The 23,217-nt window shown below is 39.9% G+C and overlaps 1 protein-coding gene and 1 long non-coding RNA gene across 2 annotated transcripts in view; one reads left to right on the forward strand and one right to left on the reverse strand.

Annotated features, from left to right (window-relative positions):
• The window catches only part of LOC134225837 (uncharacterized), a 738,557-nt gene that overhangs the window by 447,340 nt on the left and 268,000 nt on the right, over positions 1 to 23,217 (forward strand). The window contains exon 4 of the mRNA XM_062706214.1: positions 7,379 to 8,037. Within this exon, the coding sequence (XP_062562198.1) occupies positions 7,379 to 8,037 (659 nt within the window). The remainder of the gene's footprint in view (positions 1 to 7,378; positions 8,038 to 23,217) is intronic.
• Positions 1,214 to 2,434, reverse strand: LOC134209762 (uncharacterized). The gene is made up of 4 exons (XR_009979186.1): positions 2,171 to 2,434; positions 1,950 to 2,114; positions 1,794 to 1,882; positions 1,214 to 1,732 (listed from the first exon to the last, which is right to left on the reverse strand). It is a non-coding gene; the product is annotated as an uncharacterized LOC134209762 (long non-coding RNA).

The raw sequence follows: 23,217 nt of genomic DNA on the forward strand, positions 1-23,217 counted from the left end.
TAGTGATGCATAGTGATTGGTTGGTTTACCTTTTTCTAAATTTTTTATTAATTTTTGATAATAAATAATTAAAAATCAGTATTTTCATATAAATACAAAAAAGCGTTGACTCATCCTTGATCGAATGGTACAAAAAAATTAAAAATCCATCGAGAAACGGCTGAGATATTAAAGTTCAAAGTCTATCATATTTTCGTGACGGTCCCTGATTTTCGCAATCGTAAAGTGTACCCCAATATAGAAAAGACAGACGTAGTCATACGTCAAAAAAGTTCAAAGAAATTCCCAATTTCGGAATGTTTTCCTGAAGCAATTTCCGTAGGTATTTCAGAAGAATTTTCCGTATGAGCTCCAACCAAATTTCTTAAGCAATTTCCGATGGAAATTTTAAAATAATTTTCGAAGAAAATCTTGAAGGAATTCATTATGAAATTTTCGAAGAAATCTCGGAATTTTTGAAGGAATATCTTGATACATTTCCGAAAGAATTACTGGATCTATCAAGTAAAAAAAAAACAGAATAATCCACCTAGCGGAGATGGTGCCTTTCTCGTGTATTAATAAACAAGAAAAGCACATAAGAGAGGTCAAAATTGCACTTTAGGGAGATAAATTAAGTTATTTCCATCAATTCACATTTATTTGCATTCATTGCAGCAGTTTAAAAAAAATCCATTTTGAAGTTTTTTTTCCCAATGTACGGTTTCGGAGTTATCCTATAGTCTTTGCGTATACTTAGTATACGCGAAAGGCAAAAAGAATTTCCCGAACGAACTTTTGAATAGATTTATGAGATATCACCTAAATGTTTACTGAAGAAATTTCTGAAGTAAATTCCCTAGGAATTCTCGAGAATATCCGAAGAAGGATGATGATGGATCGACTGCAATCCCGATATTTTTGTTTTCTTTGGCAAGTCTTAATTCTAGATTCAACACAGGGTTTTGTTTTACCACTGTTCGAATTTTCGAAGAACTTCCTTGTTCCTAAAAGAATTCTTGTAGAAATCTAAAAATTTATAAGAAAACTCCAATAGGAACTTGTTTGGAAATTCCTTTGAGAATCCCTACGAGGATTAATTTAATAATTCTTTAGTAAATTCCTACAACAGTTCCTTATTGCGAGTTTCCTGTTGAGGGGGATAGCAACCTCAGACAGTCCCGGAAAGCTCAAGGAATTGCGCTCAAAAAACTGAAAACAAAACTCCACAAATCAATTTAACCATACATGGAATCTTTATTCCTTCGATCCATCTTCTCCTAACGGAGCCTGATCATCCTTCCATCCCTACTTTCTCTCTTCTTCCTATCAAAATCAAGTCCTTACATGCTAATCATATTTCCTACTCACGGTACCAGCTACACGGGGCGTCCCCCAGCTCTGGCGTCGTGAGCATCCCCGCACGATCCCATAATCAGCAACCGATCTGCGTCGATCGCACCTACGCGATGTCTCGATGCCGAAACTCCAACGTTGTCCCTCACTCCAACACTCCACCTTCGATTCCTGATGTGAGTGGATTCTCCAGCGGTGCTTCGGGATATCTCGGATCGGCCACGCGTCGTGCACCCGTTGTCTTTGCTCGCGTCTGGAGATCGGGTAGATGGGTACTTTCCGGCAATCGAGGAGCGGATGTGTGTCCAAGCGAATTCCGTAACTGTGTCGTCGGTCCACAATGACCACCGTCCGTGAGTCAACCGGATTTCGATCGAGTTGGCTCAACAACAAAACCCTGTGGAATCCAATTCACGTTAGAAAAACTGATTGCCTCACTATACTCAATCGGAACCTACCCAGAGGGGTCTTTTTACGGTTCTCGTGGATTCCGAGCTGCTCCAGTAACTGACCGCTTTTGTTACGACGGTTTAGCTCCACGCGGCGACTGAAAAGTTGCACGGTCGTTTTAGGTTAGGGATTCTTTTTCGAGACGGGATCTTTGCTAGAATTACCTGGGGAGAGTTCCTTCTTCTCAAATTCGTTGGTACGTCCGGCTTTGAGAAGCTTTATGCCCGCCGCCGATTCTTCTTGTCCCTTAATGACGACCGATTGCTCGTTTCCCGGGGACTCCCGGTTACCGACTCAGATGCACGAGGTTGGGTACACCTTTGTGAATCCTGCGAAACAATCTGCTGTTGAAAATCGTCGGAATTTCAAATAGCCACTAACTCACCTTCGAATGGTCACGAAAAGGTAGTTTTCAGCGAGTCGATTTGTGCCTAATCACACGTTTTTCCCCGCGAAACGTTTTATTTCTCGCGAACTGATTCGCACCGCGTGTGGACGAGAGATCAGCAACGGGCGAATGACTTCCTCGCTGTCAGTTTGTTTATCTCGCTGTGTGCGTGCAATCGAACGCCGCGTCAGATTGACACTTGCCATTACGACTATAGGCCTTTTGTTCGACTGCAGGGGTGCGCTGTTCGGGCTTCGTTTAATTCGACCGTTGGCTATCAGTTATGCGGCAATCGACCGTTATGCGGCGGAAGACGTATCGCAGTTTTGGTAATGATACAGAAGTTTTCTGATGTAGGCGTGCAGGGTGCTTTTCCCTTGATTTACATGTTTTGATCTTTTTAACTTTAGTCGTAACGAACCTAATTTTGATGAACAATACTAAACGTAACATCCTTCAAAAATTCGTATAGAAATTCTTTTCACAATCTACACAAGTTGTTCTTCGGAAATCCCTCCAAAATATATTTGGAATTTTTTCAGGAATTTCTTTCAAAATTTCTCCAGAAAATCCTCCAGAATTTTCGTTGGGAACTCTTCCAGGAATCATTGATTGAATTCCCCCTGAAGGGATTCTTCAGCAAAAATTTCTCCAGAAATTCCAATGTAAAATTCTTCCCAAAATTACTGAAGGAATTATTCTGGTAGGTAATTTTGTTGAAAAAAAAAACCTTCCGAAAAAATGTGGAACAATGAAATAAGAAACCCAGATGGAATTTTTGGAGGCATTTCCAACGGAAATTTTAAAGGAGTTTACAGTTTAGCCTCAAACAAGATGAATTCGAGTCTTTCAACTGTCTGCAAGGTAACATTAATTATGTCTCATTTTTGAGACTGCTGTTGTTAGCGGGGACTAAATACGATGAATCCTTAATTACCACAACTTATTGCCCTAGCTAGAAAAATGGATTAAGCTAGGGCTCTGTTTGGTAGATCTTACACCGTAACACACTACGTCAAAGTGATCTAACGTGTTACGGGAACAAACCATTAGGCCGAAACCCATTTGGCCGAAGGTCATTTTCCCGAAAGGGTCATTTGGCCGAAAAAGTCGTTTGGCCGAAAGGATCATTTGGCCGAATAAGACTTTTGGACGAATAGGTCATTTGAAAAGTGATAAATAAGGAATGAGAAGGGAGAAGCACTTCTCACTCTTCATTTTTCTCTTCTCACTGTAAAAAGTGAGTAGTGTGACGTCTCATAACCCACTTCGCACTACTCACTTTTCACAGTGAGAAGTGAAAAATGAGGAGTGAGAAGTGAGACATCTCACTACTCACTTCGCACTACTCACTTTTTACAGTTAGAAGAGAAAAATGAAGAGTGAGAAGTGCGACTTCTCTCTTCTCATTCCTAATTTATCACTTTTCAAATGTCCCATTCGGCCAAATGAACCTTTCAGCCTTTCGACCAAATGACCCTTTCGGCCTAACGACCCTTTCGGCCTAATGACCCTTTCGGCCAAACAACCCTTTCGTCCAAACAACCCTTTCGTCCAAACAACCCTTTCGGCCAAACGACCCTTTCGGCCAAATGACCCTTTCGGCATAATGACCCTTTCGGCCAAACGACCCTTTCAGTCAAAGGATCCTTTCGACCAAATAACCTTTTCGGTCAAATAACCCTTTCGGTCAAATAACCCTTTAGGCCTAATGACCTTTTCGGCCAAATGATCCTTTTAGCCAATTGACCCTTTCGGCCAAACGACCCTTTTGTCCAAATGACCCATTCAGCTTAATGGTCTGTTCGGCCAAATGGTATATTCGGCCAAACAACTTTCGGTCTAGTGGCATTCGGCCAAATGGCTTTCGGCCGAATGTTTTTCGGCCAAACGACCCTTCCCCCTCCGCCAGTGCTTTCAGTACTTCAGTTTCCCTCCGGCTTAGGGTGACCATAATTCTGGATCCTAAATATTATGCCTAACGTACATTATGCATAACGTACTTATGCCTAACGGGGTATACCCTTGAAAAAGAAGGACATTTAGTTGAAAAAGGAGGACAAACAAAATACTGAACACAAAATGTCCTGTGTTTGACTTTATCTGATTTTTGCAGACTATATATATATTTTTAGGTTTTTCTCAAGTATTTTGGAACAGGCGTGATCGCAACTCTAAGTTGTAAAAGTGTCAAAGTTGGCATCTATGCCGGCTGTTTTTCGCCTCAGAAATGTAAGGAAATGTACCGTTCTCACAATTCCGAGAAAATATGAAGCGATTGTTTTTGAGATCTTATAATTAACTAATTGGATGTTCATTATTTACATTGATTTAATTTGATTCAATGAAAATGTTTCTGATTAAAAAGCAATTAAACGCAAATGTATACAACTATACGTTTTATCAGCAGATGAATCTCTGTTGTAATATTTTATTCAGCAAGATAATGTAAAGAACTCCTCAGAAATTGATGTCCTGCAATGTTAATTGTTTCTGGAAAGTTTGGACATTTTATCACAAAAGGAGGACATCCATTTTTTATCGAAAAAGGAGGACATGTTCTCCTTTAGGACATCATATGGTCACCCTACTTCGGCTGAGCCTTTGCGGGTTGCGTTGCCAGTCGCCTAAGCGCATTCGAATGCTGTGGGATTGCGGAATGAAAATTTCACAAAGTCAAGTACTCAATTGAATCGAAAACAGCTTCATTGAAATTTTGTTGGTTTCCCGCCTATAAAAATGAGTTTATGATAGTTTCACTGTGCAGGTGTAGTTCATTATTCTCATATGAAGGTATTTCTGCTGTAACGATCACACGACCACATCACAAAAAATACAATCCGTAATCCTCTTTCAAAAGCAAAAGGATTGACTGAACGGAATAAATAAGTGGATGGAGTGCATTTATTTTGTCCACTTTGTTTTACAAGCTACATCCGACCCGGGAGTTTATGTAGTCCCTTGTTCATTCGAATGGGTGGATGTGTTTTTTTATGTATGTATGTATGCCACTGTTTTTCAACCGTATCGCTTATTTGCATATGTCACTCGATTAATTGGGAATGAAAACCACCCGCCGTGTCACTGCGCTTTGCAACGGATTGGATTCATCCGTTCGGAAAACATTGGGCAACGTAACTTTAAACAACCATCCAGTTTAATGACGTTTCTATGGAAAAAACGGAGAAAAACGGAAGCACGGTTGTTAAGATTTACGACCTTTCGTAGGAAAATCCTGCGTTCGGGTCGGTCGGAGCACCCAGGCACCGAACCATGCTCAACTGCTCACAATGAGGTAAAAGGAATATGAATACCGTTGCGGTGCTGGCTGGCTGCGCCAGCTTACCCTTTCGGAAATATGAAAGTCCCAACCCTGCCGTGGAGAAACCGGCGGCAAAACATAAGCTCACTCAATTTAAATCTCTATTCTTTTGGTTTTTTTTTTGTGTCCGCCATTTTTTCCTCCTCTCGGTGTGTTGCGTTGTTCTTTGATAAACAAGATTGATCCCTTTTCTTCTGGAAAACGGAATACCAAGGGTGGAAATGGGTGGGGAATCTGAAGAACTTCATAAATAATCGTCTTCATTTCTTGTGCATGCATATTTTACCGTCATGGCTCAACTGGCTTCCATTGTTCGGAACGGGGGGTTCTTCTCCTTTGTTGTTGGGTGCGCTATCGTTGTCTCCCTGCAGTTCGTCAGCGTTAGACACATACACAGGGACACAAACACACAATGAGGACAGCATTTGAATAATCCAGAATTTATTACCGATTTTGGGAGAAGGACTTCCTGTTTGACATGCATAATTTCGAAGACTTGATTATTAAGCCAAGATGAATTTCAATCCACAAAAAATGTTTTGATAAAAAATATTCCTAATTTTGATTTGATTGATTTGATTTGGTTGATCAAGGCGACGATGGATCGGGTGATGTGCGTAGTTCGAGTTTCAGGGGCATTCTCGAGTCCCTTCGAAACCCGTAGAGGGTTACGGCAAGGTGATGGTCTTTCGTGTCTGCTATTCAACATCGCTTTGGAGGGTGTAATACGAAGGGCAGGGATTGACACGAGTGGTACGATTTTCACGAAGTCCGTCCAGTTATTTGGCTTCGCGGACGACATTGATATCATGGCACGTAACTTTGAGAGGATGGAGGAAGCCTACATCAGACTGAAAAGCGAAGCTAAACGGATTGGACTAGTCATCAACACGTCGAAGACGAAGTACATGATAGGAAGAGGCTCAAGAGAGGTCAATGTGAGCCACCCACCACGAGTTTCTATCGGTGGTGACGAAATCGAGGTGGTTGAAGAATTCGTGTACTTGGGCTCACTGGTGACCGCCGATAACGATACCAGCAGAGAAATTCGGAGACGCATAGTGGCTGGAAATCGTACGTACTTTGGACTCCGCAAGACGCTCCGATCGAATAGAGTTCGCCGCCGTACCAAACTGACTATCTACAAAACGCTTATAAGACCGTTAGTTCTCTACGGACACAAGACCTGGACGATGCTCGTGGAGGACCAACGCGCACTGGGAGTTTTCGAAAGGAAAGTGTTGCGTACCATCTATGGTGGGGTGCAGATGGCGGACGGTACGTGGAGGAGGCGAATGAACCACGAGTTGCATCAGCTGTTGGGAGAACCATCCATCGTTCACACCGCGAAAATCGGAAGACTGCGGTGGGCCGGGCACGTAGCCAGAATGTCGGACAGTAGTCCGGTGAAAATGGTTCTCGACAACGATCCGACGGGAACAAGAAGGCGAGGTGCACAGCGGGCAAGGTGGATCGATCAGGTGGAGGACGACTTGCGGACCCTCCGCAGACTGCGTGGTTGGCGACGTGCAGCCTTGAACCGAGCTGAATGGAGAAGTCTTTTATGTGCAGCACAGGCCACTCCGGCCTTAGTCTGATGATAAATAAATAAATAAATAAATAAATAAATTTGATTTGATTTTGAATATTAAGTTTAAGCAGGGCTTCACTACTAATCGTTTAGATGCATGATGTGGGAGCTTTGTGCATGCAAGTCAAGTGTCAAGTTAAGTCAACTGTTGCAAATGTTCGCAAAGATAAAGTCAAGTTCAAATCTTGCCACTTGGCATTTTCTCATAACAATTACCCTTCTGAATGGAACTGTGCCAAATTTTGAAAACATAAACATTGATCGAAACAATCCCTTCTTCTCTCTTTCGCAGATGAGTCCGGCTCGCACGTTCACGGGATGCTGACGAGCGAAAACCTCTTCGACGGGACGATCGAAACCAACCTTGAGCAATACTATATCGAGCCGGCCGCCCGGTACGGTCCGGAACTGGAGCGGCACGGTGTCCACACTGTGATCTACAAACTCAGCGACGTAAAAATTCGCCAGGACCATCACAGCCACGAGGGCGACGATGGTTCACGGGCCGGTAGCAGTAGTAGAAGTAGCACTAGCAGCAGCCTCAAGCACAGTCACAGCGGTAGCAGTAGTAGCGGCAACAGTAACCGTAGCAGTAGTATTAGTAGTGATAGTGATGTGTCGTCGTCGTCGTCGTCATCGACGTCGACTTCCAGTGATGATCGAAGAGGCGATGAAAGTGAGTTGAGGAAGAGCAAAGCCAACGAAGAGGTATCATCTGCTCATCTGAATCAGTTCACACGAAAGACTGATGGTAGTGATAGGAACGATGTTAACAGCAGAACTAGTGCTAGCGAAAGCGGGAGTGATAGGCTAAGTAGGCAACGGGTGAAAAGTGTGAAGAATAGTGAAGTGGATGGTGATGAAGAAGATATCAATGAAGAGTTAGTGCGGAGAAAACGAAGCAACAGCAAGAGCGACACCAAACGGAGGAAACGATGGCTGCAAGAGGAGGTAAGTTCTAACTAGTTTTAATAGAAATTATTTCTTAAATAGGGCTAATTTTGAAACATGGACCAAAACCAACGAATGGACTTTTGCGAAAGCTAGAAGTCAGTTGGATGATTTAACAATTAGATTGCTGTTTTGAAAGGGATCCCCTAGGAATTCCAAACAAATTCTCAATAAAATTATTATTACAATTTCCGTGACCATTTTAAAAAATATCTAAATTAGATTAAAAATTTAAAAATAATACGGAAAGCAATCAATCGATTTTTCATTTAATTGGTCATTGTCATGGTCGGAAATATGTATAAAGATAATTCGTTGATTTCTAGAGACGACACCATCATCACCACCATCGCTGGATGTTGGTTCCTTATTGACCAGTCAAGATAAAATTTACGTAGGAGATGAACTCACGCGAGCCATAATTTTGCCATTATATCAAAACAACTCTAGCTGAAACTCCGCCGCTTAGATGAATTAGACAATTATTATAAACCGTTGATTAGCTTCACCTTTTTCCTTGACCGACCAAGCGAAAATAGTTTGTATACGTCAGCGTTGTAAACCACTTTTTGCACCACCTGTTCATAGACGAACACAGAAAACCACGTCGAACAATAATATTCAAAAACTTTCCACCAATCTTTAAGGAAGTATCGAAGAAATATTTTTCTACATATTGTCATCAATGAAATAAAATTTAGGGTTAGGGACAAAAGGTCGAAAGACAAAAGATCGAAAGGACAAAAGGTCGAAAGACAAAACGTCGAAAGACAAAAGGTCGAAGGGACAAATGCTCGAAAAGGACAAAAGGTCGAAAGGGACAAAAGGTCGAAAGGACAAAACGTCGAACGGGTCAAAAGTCCGAAAAAAAAAACAAAATATCAAAAAGAACAACAGGTCGAAAGGGCAAAAGGTCGAAATAAACACGAAATTGAAACGGAGAAAATCAATCTGGCACCTAAGTTGTCTTACACAGTTGGCAAAAAATCTGCTCTTTTATTTTTCACAATTTTAAATTATTAAATAAAATCCAATCAATGAGTACAACAGTTTAATTATTCTCAAAGCAATCTAGAACAATCTAGATGGAGCACGCGCACATCAAATACACCGGCTCGTATTTCACGCCGGAATGTCACTGCGTACCAGCCCTGCCGTCCTGATTAGTCACGCTTAGTCGACAACTAAGAAGCTTTCTACTAAAGCAAAAATTTGTTTTGGTCTATTTTAGCTAATTGAAACTCAGATTCGCCTACATAGGTCTCAGTATGATAGTTACTATCAACTGTGTGTACAAAAATAGTAAACCAATCGGTTTTACGGTACGACTTCGCACTACCGGCGCCCTCATGTGTCGCAGTTGAGCGCTGTTAGTTACTATCAACTCCCCCAAAGCCAACATGTTGTGCATCCGCGAGTACGGCTTCGCACTATCGGCGCCCTCACGTGTCGCAGTTGAGCGCTGTTAGATACTATCAACTCCCCCAAAGCCAACATGTTGTGCATCCGCGAGTACGACTTCGCACTACCGGCGCCCTCATGTGTCGCAGTTGAGCGCTGTTAGATACTATCAACTCCCCCAAAGCCAACATGTTGTGCATCCGCGAGTACGGCTTCGCACTATCGGCGCCCTCACGTGTCGCAGTTGAGCGCTGTTAGTTACTATCAACTCCCCCAAAGCCAACATGTTGTGCATCCGCGAGTACGGCTTCGCACTACCGGCGCCCTCATGTGTCGCAGTTGAGCGCTGTTAGTTACTATCAACTCCACCAAAGCCAACATGTTGTGCATCCGCGAGTACAGTTTTGCACTGCCTTCTCTAATATGGGTCTTGATTTTGCATCGAAAGTTTCTTATTGCTCACCTAAAATCGCATTCCAACATCCCCTGAAAACATATTTAATTTTGGGATACTCGGATCATCAGCCCTGCCGTCCTGATTAGTCACGCTTAGTCGACAACTAAGAAGCTTTCTACTAAAGCAAAAATTTGTTTTGGTCTATTTTAGCTAATTGAAACTCAGATTCGCCTACATAGGTCTCAGTATGATAGTTACTATCAACTGTGTGTACAAAAATAGTAAACCAATCGGTTTTAAATGCCCCACCCCCTTTCCCCCTCCCATGGCTCTCTCTTGGATTCGAACCAAGAGCATCAACAAAACCGCCAGATTGATGCTTGTACGCTATCCACTCGGTCACGGTTAACTGGAAAGTTATTACTGTTATAAAATGAAGCCTCTCTTGTCTGAAAAGTCAGAAAGTCGGTGAGCGTTGGTTCTGCGCTCTCCACCCTCATTCGTGTTAGCTAGAGAGAGCGAGTACGCGCAAAATCGATGTTGCAATTCACGCGATGCAAAGTTTATAGTACGATCTTGATGTGCTTGACTACAGGTGTGGGCAAAAGATATTTTAGTTACCAGATAAAGATTGTCGCTGTCGTCGCTGTCCGGAACATCTTTTGCTGGCGAGGATATGGGAGCTAAATGTCTAAGAAGGAAAATCCATACGATTTGACAGCTTGGTACCCAACATGTTCCGGACAGCAGAACAAAGGGAACCGAAGCGACAATCTTTATCTATAGTAATATCCCGATTTTATCACCCCCCTGGTTAATTTTGGGGTGATAAAACAGGGTATGTGACAAAATTGGAACAAAAATATTTTCATTTTTTTCAATTCATTCCACAAATATGAATCATTTTATGCCTTGGAAAGGCCAAATGTGTGAACGGTACCCGTTATTTGTTGTCGAAATTGCTTACAGAATATTTCCCAGGTACTCAGAAGTCATTTGTAATAAACTACAGGCGGTGAAAGTTATTTCATGAAAATCAATGTTATTTTTGGTATTATTTACGAAAATAAAAAGAATGACAAAATTTTTTGGGGTGACAAAATCGGGTCGAAAACGTGACAAAATCGGGTCGAAAACGTGATAAAATCGGGGGTAGACAAAATCGGGGAGTGACAAAATCGGGTCAACACTGTAGTAACTAAAATATCTTTTGTGTGGGCACCCTAAAGTAGTATTTGTTCAACGAAAATTCTGTTTTTTGAGGGAGAAACTCTTAGCTGGGTTGCCGATGATGGCCAAAGGCGACCGAATGTGACGTCACGTCTGGTATACTCAGTACAATTTTTATAACAGACGTGACGTTTCACTACGCCCGCCCACTACTGTGGGTGGCAATGTTTGCATTTTGTTAAGAAAATTATTTTGAGCTTTTTAGTGGAATGTCTTCACTTGCCATAAGACGAGTTTGTACAATCCCATTGAATTCCAGCACTTAAGTTGAGTCAAGTACGAGACACTGAAGACGGCCTTACTGTTGAGGTCGAAATACGTATCTGTCAAGATACAATTAAGTGGTGGAATTCAATGGGATTGTACAAACTCGTCTTATGACAAGTGAATGTTTACATTATTTTTTCGACTAATACAGACTTAGAGGACTTTGGCCCACACCTTTACTGAAGCACATCGATATAAGCTCTTACAAGCTGCTTTTCTATTCTAAATATATAAAAATGATTCCTTTGATGCAATATAACTCCCAAACGGATGTACTTCTCATGAATCGATTTGTATTGAGATCAGCTGTGTTTATATTTATGAAGATTGAACATTTTGCCGGGAAAGTTGGAGTATTATTAGAATACACCGTTTTCATGTGTTCTGGAGAAAGCCATCAAGCTCGAACTTAAATCCATCTATTAGGGGGAATGACGGCTTTGGCAGGTTTTGTGCTATTATTGTCAGGGGGGTTTTTTATTATGCTCAAATTTGGCCTAAACATTCTTTGCATATCAAAGAAATTGTGGCCAAATTTCATAAAATTTAGTCGACAAAAACCACCCTGACAATAATAGTACAAAACCTGCCAAAGCTGTCTTTTCCCCTATTATTATTATTAATTTCTTTATTAAAGTGCTAGCTAGCTAGAGTGCGGCGCTACAATCAACTAAAATTGACAGTTAGATCTTAGTTTTCAATAATACTGGTTTCGCACTAAAGCCTTCTTATGTTATTCGGCTATCTTGATGAGCTTTCTATTGTTGATAATTTAAATAATATGTTATTCAGGCCGTAGTGGGAACATAGTATAAAGACATCAAATTATAGTCGTATCACCGCTCATAAAAAAAATCTACTGCTTCGCTTATTTTTAGTCGCAACGAAAAATATGCGTCAGATAGTCGCCCAAACAACATACCTCCAGAAAAAAGTAACTTTGTTATTTTTGAAGATTTGGTCATTTGGTGTTTGTGTGTGCACAAAGAAATCTTACCCCTTTTTTCGGGCATTTATCCTTAATTATTTAGTCGCAACAAGTTGCATTCGACGAAGAATCCTGCTGTATTGTTTCCTATTTAAAATCGACCACACCATGGGCTCAAAAGTTATGGCAAAAATATTTTTTTATATGTAAAACCCGTGCAAAAAAATCCTAATCATTTTTCGGGCACTCCAGTAGTAAACATTTTTAAAAATATTCCTGGAACACCGTAAAAAATGCCAAAAGGTTGTTTTACCCCAGTTTCCCCTAAGTCATATAAAAAATCGATCCGATCGCACTATGGGCTCAAGAGTAAAGGCTAGAATATTATTTTATAAGCAAAACTTGTGCAAAAATCTCACTTATTTTTCGGGCAATTAACCTAAGCCGATTTGCTTGCAATAAATTTACATTCGGCAGCAATCTTTACAATGCAAAATTTTCAATTTAAGCGAAGGTGAAAAATAAGTCCTTTTTACCTATTAGTGTTATTAGAGACTTCTCTTACATGTTTATCAATTATTTTGGATAAGAGAGAAATGCATCATCATCAGTAGGTGGTTTAATTAGGGTTTTTTAGATGTTGCTGCCACGTATCATAATAAGCACAATTATGGGCTTCGTGGCCGTGTGGTTAGTGACGTCAGTTGTCTAGATGTAAGTGTTCAGTCTGTGCGACATCCAGTGATTCTGTCTTCTGTCTTTATAAACGCATATAGATGTGGATTGATGAAAAAATGGAATATATTCCCATGAAGTGCTACTTGGATCTCTCTAATGTATAACACTTTATGCATTTATTACATGGTGTATTTATTACACGAGAAAGTACCATTACCGCAAGGCGGTTTATTAATTTTGTTTTAGCTTAACTTAACTGTACATGTAAATGGTTGCACTACGATCCAAGTGAATAGAGGTTAGGATTTACCACCTATTCTCAAAGTACACGTTTCAGCAGATAACAAATTGAGATCAATAATGGAGCTGCGGCCAAGTCCTTGCAGTCAGTTGGAAAATGAGAAGAATGTTAGTGTGGATTTATTGTAGCTACTAGAGACCGAGAATACCTCTGCATCTCCACAATTACCACGGAAAGGAAGTTTTGGTTATTGGGTAGGGTAGATAAACTGAAGCATAGGTCGAGGATTCACCAAGGAAGTGGATATAGTCCGTGCCACTTTAAAAAATAGGAACGAGCCTGGGATCGAACCCACGATCTCCTGCTTGTAAGAGAAAAGCGGCAGTAACTAGACCACCGACAAAAAGTTATTGATTCGCCATACACACACCATAGCAAGCAAAGCATGCATTAGCATGCTTGTGTAATACCTATATTGTGTAGAATCACCCTATAATCAAAATAAAAATCATAAACCAAATATTGCATATATTAAGATCATAATATTATAAAGAATAACTTACGACAACTTTACGCCAATTAGCTGTATCATGCCGCCGATGTCCCAGAATTCCAACGGTTCTACGACCATGCTGCCATACTGCTGCCGCTGATAAACGATCCTTTTAAACGAATTGACGTGCACGTGATATGCACTCCGCTAGACAAAACAGAAAATTTCTACTCTTACACTTTGTGAAACTCTCGACGATCAAGAGTGTCAGTCACTTAATCGCACCAACACGCACTATAAAATTCTTTCAAACTTCGGGAAAATTCTTCTGATCGAACGTTGCAACACACATTTATCACGTAAATATTTTCTCCTGCACAAAGCATAAATCAGCATAAATCTTATTAACACAGCAGGAAAACACTTTTGCACTTCGCATTGGTGCGCCAAGCACCAACATTATTTCTGCTAAATTAAGCAAGTATAACATTTTCCTTATATAACTTAAATGACTCATAGGCATTAGCTGGAACTGATGTGCCAACCAACAGCGATCCACTTTGCGAATAATGCCTGATCACATCACAATACTCCTGAACGAAGAAACGTGCAAATTCACCCTAATTTATAAAGAACAATGAACCAATACGAACTTCAAAACATATTCTCGATAACAAAACACTGAAGAAGTTACCAAGTTTTAACCTAAAAACTAAATTTACACATTTATGGGATTATTAAATTTTTCCATTCACTAGTAAAAGTTGTGTAAATTGTGTAATTTATTGGAAATCTCTGGATGAATATTTGGAGGAATTTCATATAAAATTTCTTAAAGATTTTTTGGTGCAATTCATGAAGAATTTTTTCGAAGAAATCTCTGGGTAGCTTCCGGCGGAATTCCCAAGGGAGTTTGCTAGAGAATTCTTGGGGGAATTGCCGGGAAATTTCTGAAGGAATTTCGAGGAATTTTCTTTAAAAGTTTTGAATTAATTTTCGAAGGATTGTCTGGGTAATTGACGGAGAAATTCCTGAATAAATTTCCGGACGAGTTCTAGGGAAACTTCTGCAGAATCTCTTGGGGGAATATACTTGTGGAATTTAAGGATTATAAATTTCCGGAAGAATGTTCGAAGGAATTCTTTAGCAGGATGTCTTGAGTGAATTGATTAGGTGTTTCTGGAAGAATTCCTGAAAGAATTTCCGGAGAAATACCAGGACTTTGTGTAGAAATTTACGGAGGAAAATTTGGATAAATTTCCAAAAGAAATCTGCGAACATTTTTCGAACAAATTTCCGAAGAAAATAGAGAAATTTCCGAAGAAAAGAGAGAAATTTCGAAATTTTTTTTGGACCATTTTGATTTTCCATTTAATAGTAAACTTATGCATTCAGCCTTTAAAACTATTTTGACGTTTTTAAAAATATTATCTTCTGTGATCTTCGTATGCCTTTGCCATTGGTACCTTTACCTTAAACAGCTATAAATATTTGTTAACAAAACATATATGTATTTGAAATTCTAATTTGTAGATTTTATATTGTTATTTAAGGGCCACTTTGTGATTTTGGCGTACAAGATTTAGTAAACAAAGATTAATGGGCGTAGCCAGGATTTCGATTAGAGGGGGGGGGGGGGCAATTTTTTTAGGTCTTCTAATTATTTAAATTTATTTAAAACTATTAACGAACTACTAATTTCATCCAATTTATACAGAAATTATACCTTAAATGGAATCATGAATGGAATTTTCGGAGGAATTCCTAGATCAATTACCGAACAGATCCTGAAAGAATTCCAGTGGAAACTTCAAAATTTTCCCAGAGAGATCCCGGAAATTTCTCCGGGAGTTCCTGTGGGAATTCGTCCAGGAGTTCCACCGGCAGTCCACCAAGAATTCCTCCAGGATTTTCTTCTTTCGAGAATTATTTAGTTTCAACGGGGGTTCCTCTGAATATCTAGAGAATTTCCTCCGGGAAATCATTCAGGCTTTCTTTCTAGAATTCATTTAGGCTTCTTCAGGAATTTATAAAGAAATTCCTCCAGAAGTTCCTCCGAGAATTTCTCTGGGAGCTCCTCAGGGAATTCTCCGGGAGGTCCTCTGATGATGATAATGATAATCCAGCTACATACTCCTACAAAGATTTCAGCTAGACGAGATTTATCTATTAGATGAATTCTCCAAGATTTTTTCGAGTTCCTCCGGGGGTTCCTCTGAAAATTCTAACGGGAGTTTCTTCACAAATTCTTCCAGGAGTTACTTCGAGAACTCCTCCGAGAGTTCCTCCCGCAATTCATCCGGGAGTTTCTCCGGGAGTTCCTGCGGGAAGTCCACCGGGTGTTCCTCGCCAAATTCCTCCGGGAGCTCCACCAGTAGCTCTTCCAGGAAATCATTCAGGCTTTTTTCAGGAAATCATTTAGGCTTACTTCACAAATATAACTGGAAATTCCTCCCGAAGTTCTTCCGATAGTTTCTCTGGAAGGTCCTATAGGAATTCTTCTAGGAGTACTTCCTGAATTCCTCTGGGAGTTTCTCCGGCAGTTCCTTCGGGAATTCCACCGGCATTTTCTCCGAGAATTCTTCCGGAAGTTTCACCGGCAGTTCCTCCGGGTGTTTTTCTGAGGAGGAACTTCCAGAGTAATTTCCGGAGGAATTCCAGGGGAAATTTCCAGAAGAATTCTCGGAGGAACTGCCGGTGGAACTTCTGGAGGAATTTCTTCAAGAGCTACAGGAAGGATTTCCGGAGGAAATTCTGGAGGAATTCCGGAGGATCTCTCGAAAGAACTCCCTGATAAACTTCCGTAAGAATTCCAGGAGTTACTCCTGGAAGAATTCTTAAGGGACCTCCCGGAGGAACTCCCAAAGAAATTCTCGAAGGAACTTCTGGAGGAATTTGTAGATAAATTCCTAAAGAAAGCCTGAATAAAATCCCGGAGGAATTACTGGTGCAACTCCCGGAGGAATTTTCAGAGGAACAGCCGGTGTAAAACTCGAAATTGAATTTCTTGAGGAACTTCCGAAATCCCATTTCCCGTGAAATTCCTGCCAAATATCTTCCAGGAATTCCCTGTGATGTTCCTGGGGGATTCCTGGAGGAATTCTTAGAAAACCCCTTGGAGGAGCTTCCGGAGGAACTACCACAAGCACTTCCGGAGGAATTCCCTGAAATAATTATTGGTGAAGTTCCTGAAGGAATTTCCGGTGTAATATCTGAAGAAATTCCAGGAACAATAGCAGGAGGAATTGATGGAGAAATTCCCGGATGGAATCCTGAAAGTATTTGCAGATGAATTGCTGAAGTCCCGGGGGTTTCTTTAGGAGAAAATCCTGGATGAACTCTTAGAGGAACTCTCAAATTAATTTCCGAATAAAATTCTGGAATAAATTTCGTGTGAAGTCCGGAAAGAATTCCAGAACGATTCCACGGAAAAATTCCCGGAGAAATTCCTAAAGGAATTCCTGGAGAAGTACCTGAAGGAATTCCCAAAAAAATACTTGGAAGAACTTCCGGGGAAATACTTGGACGAATTCCTGGAGAAATTCCTAAAGAAATTTCTAGAGGAATTCTTGGATGATATTCTGAAGTAATTGCGAAAAGAATTCCAGAATGAAATCCTAGAGGATTTCGCTATGTAATTTATGTAGATATTCCTGGAAAAAATTATGGAAGTTATCCCGGAGGTATTAAAGGAAGAGTGCCTATAGGTATTCCCGAAGAAGTTCCTAGCAGAATTTCCTAAGGATTTTTTTATAGATTTACAAGTGAAATTATGGAGCGAAGCTGGAGGATTTCCGTCATAAATTTCTGAAGAAACTTCTGGAGGAATTATGGGAGGAAGTTCCGTATGTATTCTTGAAGGAACTCTCGAATGGATTCCTGAAATAAATACCGTAGATTTTTCTGGAAGAATAGCTGAAGAAATGTCTGAGAAGAAAAGAAATCTTCAAGGAATTTCCTTATGAATTTCATAAAAAAAATTAGTGAAGGGTTTCTATATAATTTTTAGGAGGAATTACAATTATATGAGAAGGATTTTCGAACGATTCCCAGAGGAATTCGTGGACAACTTTCCGGTGGAATATATGAAGTTCCCGGGGATTTTCTAGAAGGATTTCTTGTAGAAACATATTATTTTGTAGGAGGTAGAGAAAAGGAAAATATCGCATCAAGTACGAAAACCTCAAGGAGAAAACGAGATAACGACAAAGTAGATGAAATAAAAAACGGTTCATGAATTTCTTAGTGAACACCTAGAAAGTCAGAAAACCACTAGATAAGATTTAAAATTAGGTTGGATTATAAATTATGTACGGATCTTCAGATCTGATGACCAGATAAATACCATGTTTTGATTCACTTCAAATTTGTTTTATTTTTTAATGAACCATTGTTAATAAATATCAAAAATCTTAGCAATGAAAATATAGGTTACTTGGTTGTTTGCTTGATTTTCGTCAGCTTCAATGCGCTAAATTTAAATGTTTTCAAACCAGACGCGCCCGACGTTGTGACACTGATAATTTAGAACATTTAGTACAACAATACGTTACGCGTCACACACTATTGCGCTACTATTGTACAATAGCAACGCACTATTGTAATCCAGCCTTGACCAACTGAGGACAGAAGAGACTATTCGGCAATCCTATGGTCAGCTAGCTAATGGGTTTTCCACAACATAAAAAAACTCACAATCACTTCACGGAATCCTGCATACCCTAATAAGTTTTTGGGAATCATTCGAAGTTCAACCACCTATTTCTGAATATGATTGGATCATGTGCACATGTTTAGGGAAATTCATTTCAGTACCCGTTCAATCTTTAAACCGTTTAGGGGGGGCGACGAACTCCCGGCCCCCCTCTAGCTACGCCCTTGCAAACATTGAAAAGGAATCTGGGAAATTAGGCACTTTCTGAAAAAAATACAATATCCGACAAGACGAGCCTTTCATTGTCAGATAAGGGTATTAGTTTTGTAGGAAATCGTATACATTTCTAGCATGAAAAGTCGAATGTCCACATGAGAGACATTTTTTCAATACCCACTAATTCGCTAATACGTAGGCTAGTTTTGTATTTCTTGCAATATTTTCACCTCAGCACGATGGGCAAAGCTATTTTCTTTAGATCTCTGCTAAAAAATTCAGTATAGATGTCAGTATGGCTTTGTAATAATCGAGAGAGAAAGTAATCAAAAAGAGTTTCTTTTTTTTTAACATACCACGTTTTTAAAAATCATGCTAGATTTAATGAATTTGGTGAAATCGAATTGTTTTAATGTGTAAAACAAGTTCTCATCAGAGATGAACCTCGGACTGCAAGTCTTTAGAAGGGTTCGTACACTATTTACATAACGCGAAAATTGACTATTTTCAATCCCCATCAACCCCCTCGTAGCGTTTGATAGAAGAGTTCTCAAATTGGAGACGAGCCAGCCTCGGGCTTAAAGTCTCCCTAAAAGACAATAAAAAAAAAGTTCTAAAATTTAAACAGTTCGTATCGTTCAGGCAGATACCCTCCCTCCCCATAATGCGTTATCTAAGTTGTGAATGAGCCGTTACTGAAAAAACATTCTCACCGATTTACACCGCACCGCACCGTACCTATAGTACGACTGTCGACCGAAGCGATTCGTTTACTTTTACCGCGACGAAAATAAGTAAGTACTTACAAAATCTACACAACACGCACCGCACTAATAAATTATTTTTCTGGCTGTCCGAAGCAGAAAAATGAACGCGCGCCCGCAACATTCGAAACCGTACTGACGAGCAAAACAAAACACGCACTAGGGTAGGAGTACCAGTTATAGTAATATTAGTATCTGTTTGATGTATATAATAATACGGAATACACTTTATGTAATCCAAGCGTTAACTAAAAATATTTCTTTTCTACCTTTTGCTGTTATTTTTTTTACCGTAGGGTAATTCGCCAAATGTTGAACGGCTAATTTCTTCGCCTATTGTTGAACGCACGGGCATTTCTTATGGGCGTTCAACAATAGGCAAGAATTTTAGCCGTTCAACATTTGGCGGTTTCCCCTAATTATCTACATTAGTTTTGCCGAAAAGTTGAGAAGGACAAGGATGTTATCAATCATTTAATAATTTGCGTTTGATCATTTAGCTGAATTTAGAAGCTGAATTTCAAAATGTGTTGTATCGTGGACTAGTGCGAAGGTTTTTTACAACTCTGCCTAACGGTTCGTTGTTTGAATTCCACTAGTAGCGGAGTTATAACTATAGTTTCAGTAACTTAGACTAAATGATAACAAAATTCCAATAATTTAGTTTAAGCTACTCCAACTAGCACTATAACTCCGTTATTAGTTGAATTCTAACAACGAACCATTAGAAAAAGTTGTAGAAAAACCCTCGCACAACACATTTTGAAATTCAGCTTCTGGAATGAGTTAATGACAAACTACTAAATGATCGAACGCAAATTACTAAATGATCGATAACATCCTTGGAAAAAAAGGCTTTGTGCTAATGATTACTGTTATAGTCCATTTAAAAACAAGTGGATGAGTAGCGATTTGGCATGTGTCTGTTTTCCACGCATGTGAGTTTAAAAAACCGATGATATTGGTGTCTCATTAGTTTATTAAAATAGGGCTCTGCACGGACGAATCTATTTCTCTTTCGTTCTTCATGAAATTTGAAATTGACTGGCCTTGTTGTTTTCTAATTTCTTAGCAGCAAAAAAGAGACAAAGCAGTCCGTGCAGTGCCCTATAGCCTTAATATATCACGGATACCACCGTTATTGGTACACTGACCCTACCGATGAACTGTGTGAATGCAACCGTAGCAGCACTGACAACCAAGCGAAAGAGTACCTGTCGCCGAAACGAGAGAGTGAGTACATACCAAATGCGTGATGGGAAGTGAGTGTGAGGTTCTGTCTCATTTGGAGAATTAAACTTAAAAGTGACAGTTCGAAAATTAAAAAATCACCCCGTTATAAGAATGGCTGGTGCTACCCAGCAATTCCAATAGGACATCGATGGAAAATGATTCGATATCTGTCACAAGTAATCTTGCTCTGCGATCAGGGTTATTTGATAATTATTGAAATGTCACTTTTAAGTTTAATTTCAGTTTAATTATCCAATTGAGACAGACCCTGAGAAAACAGTTCTGCCGCCGCCGGACAGTTGCGAGCGTAAGCAGCTACCATCATTATCATCATCATCATTAGTAATACGCGTTGCGCTTAGAAAACACCACGTGCATCTTGCCAACCATCTCTAGAATTTGTGGTTGAGAGACATTCATGGTATTAATATGCGCCCCAGTGAATTGAAAGTCGTTCGTTCGACTTGAACGCGAATTAAGCGTCCTATTTTTTAACAATTTTAGCAACATCAAGTAGAAAATGTCACACTTTTGACATGCCAATGGGTCGATCAATTCACTTGCCCAATTCAAACTTAATTTTAGAGTTATGTTTCAAATTTGATCGAACAGAAGTCCTGGTCTTTTCACTTTACTTAGGATTCAATCCAGGTTCAGACGGATTTGTAAAAACCATCTGAGAGTTAAGCGGAGGCGAAGAAATTGACTATGTCCACTATGTCCTTTACCTGCATAAAATAACAGATCCTCATTGTTGTGCGCTTTGTTCAAAATTTGAAATTGAAAAAGAATTACTTGAAATTTTGGTGTTTTACCTTACTTTAGAAGGTTTGAATAAACAATATTAAAATCGATCAAACGTATTCCAATTATCTAGAGATGGTCATTTAAAGCCATATTTAAAATATCGATAAAGACTTGTTAGATATTTCATGCGGATGTTGTACGAAATCAATATCGGTATCCAGCAGCTGTTTTCCACACCCGGACAGTGAGATATGTACTTCATGTGAGCAAATAGTTACTTTTTACACCTGTTATGTTCAACTTAGAAAATTATTTAAAGTTTTTTGTGGTATTATCTTCACAGCGTGTTTGTTCGGCATTCTTGCAACATGCCCTGTCCATTGTATCCTTCCAGCTTTTGCCTCCTCCTGGATGCTGGATTCGCTGTAGAGTTGGATCAGTTCCCCACACCAGTTGGCACTTCATGGGCTCTTGTGTGCTTTGAGTGGCACACGGTCGCTTTGCTATGGCCTGCTTGCGGACACATGTAGCTTTTTGAAGATCTTGTAGCATTTTGTAGATTAAATGAAAAGTACTAAACTCGTCTTAGACAGTTGAAGACATTCCACAAAAAAAAGCTTAAATATTTTTTCTGGTTTTTTGTAGATGTTTAAAAAAGCCCACTGTCAAACCACAACACGTCCTAGGTAGGCGCCCTAACTGTTGTGTCGTGGGAGGGGTCGTTAAGCCCTTGAACATTGTCCCTGCTACCCCAGCCCAGGCGGACTCTGTCGCACTCGAAACGCTCACCACCAATCCAAAATTTGCTGCTTCACGTTTCAGGCCACCTTTTAACGTTTCAGGCCACCGTACGTTGTAGGCGAATCCTCGGTCCTCCAGCACATTGACAAGTATCCGCTCCAAATGGTGTTGTGAAATTTGCAGTGCCACGAACCGAGCTTCTAATCCCTAGCTCCTTAGAAATTCGCAGTTTTCGAATGTGCGCCTTAAAAACCGCCCTATGGTATCAGCGCCCCCTTAAAACATAAGCGACTAAGTAGCTCATATTTTACGACGACAGGGCTGCTGCGTACACTCTATGAAAAAATTTTATTTTATTGTTAAAATAGGGAAAATAAAAGAGCAACTGTAGGCCACTCTGTCTCGTACAATACAAGTTTTATTTATTTTCTAAATCAACAAAACTATCAACAAATCAACAAAACTAAATCAACAGAACTATCTAGATATTTATAAGCTTATTTCATAGTAATTTCTCCTTCTTTGAAAATTCCTCATTCTTTAACTTTGATTGATGAGATTAATGTGCTAGTTCTGCTTGAAGTTAAATGCGTTTCACAAATTCCATTGGAATGCACCCAACTTGTTCTCAACTTGTTCTTGATCGACCTTTTGTCCTTTTCAACATTTTGTCCTTTTCGGCCTTTTGTCGCTTTCGACCTTCTGTCCCTTTCGACCTTCTGTCCTTTTCGACTTTTTGTCCCATTCGACCTTTTGTGGCTTTCGACCTTTTGTCCTTTCGACGTTTTGTCTTTTCGACCTTTTGTCCTTTCGACCTTTTGTCTTTTCGACCTTTTGTCTTTCGGCCTTTTGTCCTTTCGACCTTTTGTCTTTCGACCTTCTGTCATAGATTCTAAAATTCAATATAAGATAAAAAAAAACGATTGATATAGCTCTCCGTTTTGATATGTTTTCTAATGTAATAATGTATGGGCTGTAATCGTCAACTATTTATCCAAATTAAATTATGTTAGAGGTTTTAAATTCTTCCAGGAAGTTCCTCCGGATGTTTCACCATGAAGTTCCTCCGAATGTTTCTCCATGAATTTCATCCGGATGTTTCTCCACGAAGTTCCTCCAGGAAGTACCTCCTGAAGTTTCTCCAGGAAGGTCCTCCTGAAGTTCCTCCAGGAAAATCCTCCAGGAAGTTC

This window comes from Armigeres subalbatus, chromosome 1, assembly GCF_024139115.2.
Source record: "Armigeres subalbatus isolate Guangzhou_Male chromosome 1, GZ_Asu_2, whole genome shotgun sequence".
Taxonomy (NCBI): domain Eukaryota; kingdom Metazoa; phylum Arthropoda; class Insecta; order Diptera; family Culicidae; genus Armigeres; species Armigeres subalbatus.